This window comes from Olea europaea, chromosome 9, assembly GCF_002742605.1.
Source record: "Olea europaea var. sylvestris chromosome 9, O_europaea_v1, whole genome shotgun sequence".
NCBI lineage: Eukaryota > Viridiplantae > Streptophyta > Magnoliopsida > Lamiales > Oleaceae > Olea > Olea europaea.
The window spans coordinates 593364-598302 of NC_036245.1; the positions used below are offsets into that span (position 1 = coordinate 593364).

Below are 4939 nucleotides of genomic sequence, written 5' to 3' on the forward strand. Positions count from 1 at the left end.
TGCAATTACTGACAAGCTTTTGGTGACTCTCGAAGGGTTTTTGAGGGAAAAGGCAAATAAGCCAAAGAGCCCCGAGAAAAGAAGGGAAGCTACTTCCTCTCAAATTAAAGAGGATGATGCACCAAACATGAATGAAATAAAAGCACTTCCTCCACCGGAGAATTACAGTCCTCCAATCTCACCACAGCCCCAATCCGTACCACCGACTCATCAAGTGACTGAAGAACTAGTGAATTTGAAGGATGATGGAGTATCAGCTGATGAACAAGGCAATAAATTGGCATTGGCTTTGTTTTCTGGACCTGCTGCTAAAAATCCAAATGATGCCTGGGAAACATTCCAGACAGACGGAGCGACTGAAGTGACTTCAGCCTGGCAGAATCCAGCTGCTGAGAGTGGTATAGCCAACTGGGAATCGACCTTGGTCGAGTCAGCTAGCAATTTATCAAAACAGAAGGCTGATTTGGCAGGTGGTTTTGATTCACTCTTGTTGACTGGTATGTATGATCAGGGGGCAGTGAGGCAGCATGTAAATATTTCTCAACTGAGTGGTGGGAGTGCAAGTAGTGTTTCATTGCCTGGAATAGGCAAAAGTACAACACCCGTGTTGGCATTGCCCGCTCCTGATGGGACAGTCCAACAAGTCGGACAACAAGATCCGTTTGCAGCATCTCTATCTGTGCCACCACCGTCTTATGTTCAAATTGCTGATATGGAGAAGAAACAGCATCTTCTCACACAGGAGCAGCTGCTTTGGCAGCAATATGGGAGCAATGGGATGCAAGGCCAATTGGGCTTGGCCAGGGTTGCTGGCAATGCTGGTTATTATGGTGCTGGATTGTCCTATGGAATGCCCCAAGTTACTGGCTTAGGACAGTCGGGGGGTTATCACCACATACCATTCTAAGTCAGACTCAATAATGTTCATAATTATTGACAATTTTGCAAAATAAGAGTGAAATCAGGGTAAATAGATTATCCTGCTAAACGTAATTAACGTTTTTGCATGCTTTGGCCCGCGTCATATGTAAAAGATAATCAGCGATATATGTCATAAAGAATAAAGTTTTAATTATTTTGGTTAATTGAGACCTGAATGCTTTATTTTAATTTCAAGATTGTTTTGTGAATAGTCTACTCTTCACAAGTTTTGAGTCAATCTCGAGAAGGGATCAACTGAGATTTTTATATACCAGATGTAGACCAAGTGCTTTTAGTCAGGCTGCTGATTCTGATTGGCCTTATGACCCTTTTTTTTTCCCTGGTAAATGTAAATTTCTATAGATCAAAATTTATATACAAGTATTTCGAACATATCCCGGCTAAATAAGAACAAAAGATGTATCAATGATGAGATTCAAAGACCTAATGCTAGAGGCTCAAGATGAATCTGAATGTAAGAGTATAATAAAAGCATGACTTTGTATACATGAGTTTTGATTCATTTGACTATACGATCAATATGTAGTATAAGATTATCAAAAATCTTTCTATTTCTTGCGGTCCAAATATAGTAAACGGTGCAAGCAAGTATAATTTTCTTAGCTTTGCTTTGCCAAGATGTCCTAGGGCTTCATTTTTAATCCACTTCTAAGCACTAGCTAGTGTAGACGTGACTCGTCTTGTTTCCAACCACTTTTGGATCTATTCCCATGTTTCATTGCTGAACAGGTAGTCAAAAAATAGGTGCTTACTAGATTCTTCATTAACTCCACAGAAAACACAGCTTCGGTCTATCTCTAAATGTTGTAATTTATCCTTGATGAGTAGCCTAGATTGGGCACTTAGCCAAGGTATAAATGAGTATTTCGGTGTGATAAATGGCTTCCAAACATCTGCTACCCAAGTTTTGTTAGTTCCCTTTGACCGGAAATATTCATATGACTTAGACATAATCAATTTGCCCTCGGTACTCCAGTCCGCTAGTCGTTGAATGACAGCTTGCATACTGTCCTCTTTTTTTAGATAAACAATCCCCGAATTGTCAACAACTTCTTCATCAATGAGAATCATCATTTTTAAGCATCCACTTCCAAATGGCTCCGCCTCTCAAATATACATGATTGACCCAACGTACACAAAGAGTGTCTTTTTTGTCTTGAATATTCCAAAGTGCCTTGGTTAGCGAAGCATTATTCCAACACCTTGTCTCAAAATCCCAATCCTCCCTCACTTTTAGGGAGACAGACATCCGTCCAAGCAAGTAGTGATTTTTTGGAATTCCAAAGAAAATTCCTGTAAAGCCGAATAATTCTTGACGTCACTATTTATGGAACCGGAAAGATAGATAATCAAAAGTATTCAACTCCTTGTGAGACTATCCTAACCAATTCGGCCATCCCGGCATAGGGCGATGAGGTGTATGTCCATCAATTAATGTATGCTGCAATCTTGTCCAAGAACGGGGCATAGTGATTAACTCTAACTTTTGTGCCGCAAGTGGAATCCTCAAATGTCTAAACCGCGTTGTACCCTTGGGCATGCCCACAACCTCCTGATTTTCATCCAAATCTATCCCCTAAATACTAGATGTGTAAAGATTTGATTTGTGCAAGTACACTCTCAATTCGGAGCAATTACTGAACTTGGACAAGCATTGCATCAATATGCGCATCGATATAGCATCACCTCTAGCAAATAACATCAAATCAGTCTCAAATGTCAAGCGTGTGTGTTGACACACTAAAAGTGCAGCCCAAATCAAATAGCCCAAAGAGTGAAGCCCAATTGGGGAGTCCAGGATAAAAGTCCAAACAGGATTATTGATGAATGCAGTGGAAGCCCACAAAACACAGTAACATCATCGCCCAAACTTGCAAGACGCCCAGAATCTGAGCGAATGGAGTGCCTTACGATCGCCCAGAGCGATGACCCCGTTCTCGCCCAAACCTTCAAATCGCCCAGGATCTTAGCAAACATAAAATATTATAGTTATCCAAAATAGCAGTTATTGAAGCAGTTATTGAGTAATCTTATCACATTCCACAATTCAAGGAGTCCAGTTGAAGGCGGTTGAACGACAAAGAGTAATGGCAGCAGTCAGAGACGACAGTTCCACGACAAGTTAGCCACCATAAAGAAAGTGGGTAGTTATAAAGCAATCAAGTAGTTCCCAAACGGTTTGTCACGAGAAAATCATCAAGGGAATATAAAATGGGAGAAAAGACATAGAGAAAGAGGCCCCGGAATCAAACACTCTCAAACAGAGAATATGTAATTTTAATTTTTTAGCTTAAATCTAAACACTTCTTTTAATACTCGTGTGCTTGCGCCCCTTGGAGGCATTCTGTTTATTTCCAATTGTAAATCATTGCCAATAAAACACCACTTTTTGAGACTTTGTCTCAAGAGATCTATTCCTTACACAATTGTCTGATCCCTTTTTTAATTGTTAGCGACTACCCTCGCGAAACAATGTCATTTTGAAAAGCCACACTTTGGATGGTAATTAAAATCACTATTTGTAGTAGCTGCTTTCAATGATTTTGATAGATATTCAAGACAAATAACGAATAGAAATGGCGATAGGGGGCCTTATGACTTGTGCATATGCATTTTGGTCACAATATAAGCAAAAAGAATTGGTCTTATGACTTTTTTTTTTTTTTTTATCGAGGTGTCCCAGCTTGCGCCAGACTATATATCCTCGTCCCTGAACCTCCGGCCCCTCAGCTGCTCAGGGAGGTAAATCGCAGGATGTGCCCTTGTTGATTCCCAGGTTCCCACATGGCTTTTACTCCTTCCTCAAAGGAAGCCTCCTCCATGGTGATTAATCCACCAATAATTCCTCCTTTATTGGATCAAAGGTTCCCACCAGGAATCGAACTCCCCACGCTTGGTTCCACAGCCCCCCAATGTGATTGTTCCGCCAACTTGGATGTGCCCTGGGGGGCGGTCTTATGACTTGTTCACATGTGTGTTGGTCACAATGTAAGAAAAAGAATGTCGTGCACATGTATAATTTCTTCTTTCTCCATGGGAGACGCCATGCTATAGATGCCTGAATCTACTAGTATGGTAGTGATTGATCGTAACAGTTTCGACATTTTGTCCAAAATGGTCACAAAGCTCGACTTAAGACTCCCTCTGTAGTTGCTCATTTGGTTATCATATCTCTTTACAAAGTGGTGAATGCCGGTTTAAGCCATCCCAAGAAAAAGAAATACAATCCAAAAATTTGTACATCTGTGGTAAACTAGTTATAAACACAAAATAACCAACAATGAAAACTTCAAAGAGCCTTTTTTGTGCGACGGGAAGATCATCATCATCTAACAAAAAGATCTCCAGAGAAAAAAGCATGTTTTAGTATCGAGTTATTCTAAAATGGGCAATGGTTCAGAAAATATATTCATTGACCTTCCAGCACCGATGGAGTAACTCTTTTAAATGATTCATATGCTTTCACCAGATCAGGTTCCGTGTGAGCAGCTGAAACGAACAATCTGATTCCTGAAGCTAAATTGCATTTATCGATTGTAGATCTCTTTGAAGTAACACAAAATATAGAGTCTTCCTTCAGAACCTGCAACCATATAAGCTTCTCTCATCAGAGCAAGGAACCGGTTATTACAAACAAGAAAGAGAATTAGTTCAACTTCAGAAAATCCGGGCTTCCACACGAGGCTAGATATTTATTGAACAATCATTTAAAACCACTTACACGATCAGCTATATTTTCAAGTATTTGTAAGTCGCCCTTTACAGATCCCGTGGAATTCCTCAACCTGAGGAAAACAATTGGTGATTGTGGATCACTCATAATCTCAAGGCCACGTACATCTGATAAACCTGAAATTTTACATGACAATAGACAGAAAATGACACAATTAATATATCGTCACAGAGATGGGTCAAATGTGTGAAAGACAGAAATATATACATATTAATATACGTAAGTACATCTTCTTCTTCTCCTTTTTTTTTTTTTTTTGGAAGG

The 4939-nt window shown here is 39.9% G+C and overlaps 2 protein-coding genes across 2 annotated transcripts in view; one reads left to right on the forward strand and one right to left on the reverse strand.

The window, feature by feature from the left end:
* LOC111400091 (putative clathrin assembly protein At2g25430) overlaps positions 1 to 907 on the forward strand; it is a 9319-nt gene extending 8412 nt beyond the window's left edge. Inside the window, exon 2 of the mRNA XM_023027540.1 lies at positions 36 to 907. Within this exon, the coding sequence (XP_022883308.1) occupies positions 36 to 907 (872 nt within the window). The remainder of the gene's footprint in view (positions 1 to 35) is intronic.
* A 3162-nt stretch (positions 908 to 4069) lies between these two features.
* The window catches only part of LOC111399332 (long chain base biosynthesis protein 1b-like), a 3053-nt gene continuing 2183 nt past the window's right edge, over positions 4070 to 4939 (reverse strand). The window contains exons 5-6 of the mRNA XM_023026587.1: positions 4664 to 4791; positions 4070 to 4525 (exon numbers count right to left, since the gene is read on the reverse strand). Of these exons, the coding sequence (XP_022882355.1) occupies positions 4352 to 4525; positions 4664 to 4791 (302 nt within the window). The 3' untranslated portion in view covers positions 4070 to 4351. The remainder of the gene's footprint in view (positions 4526 to 4663; positions 4792 to 4939) is intronic.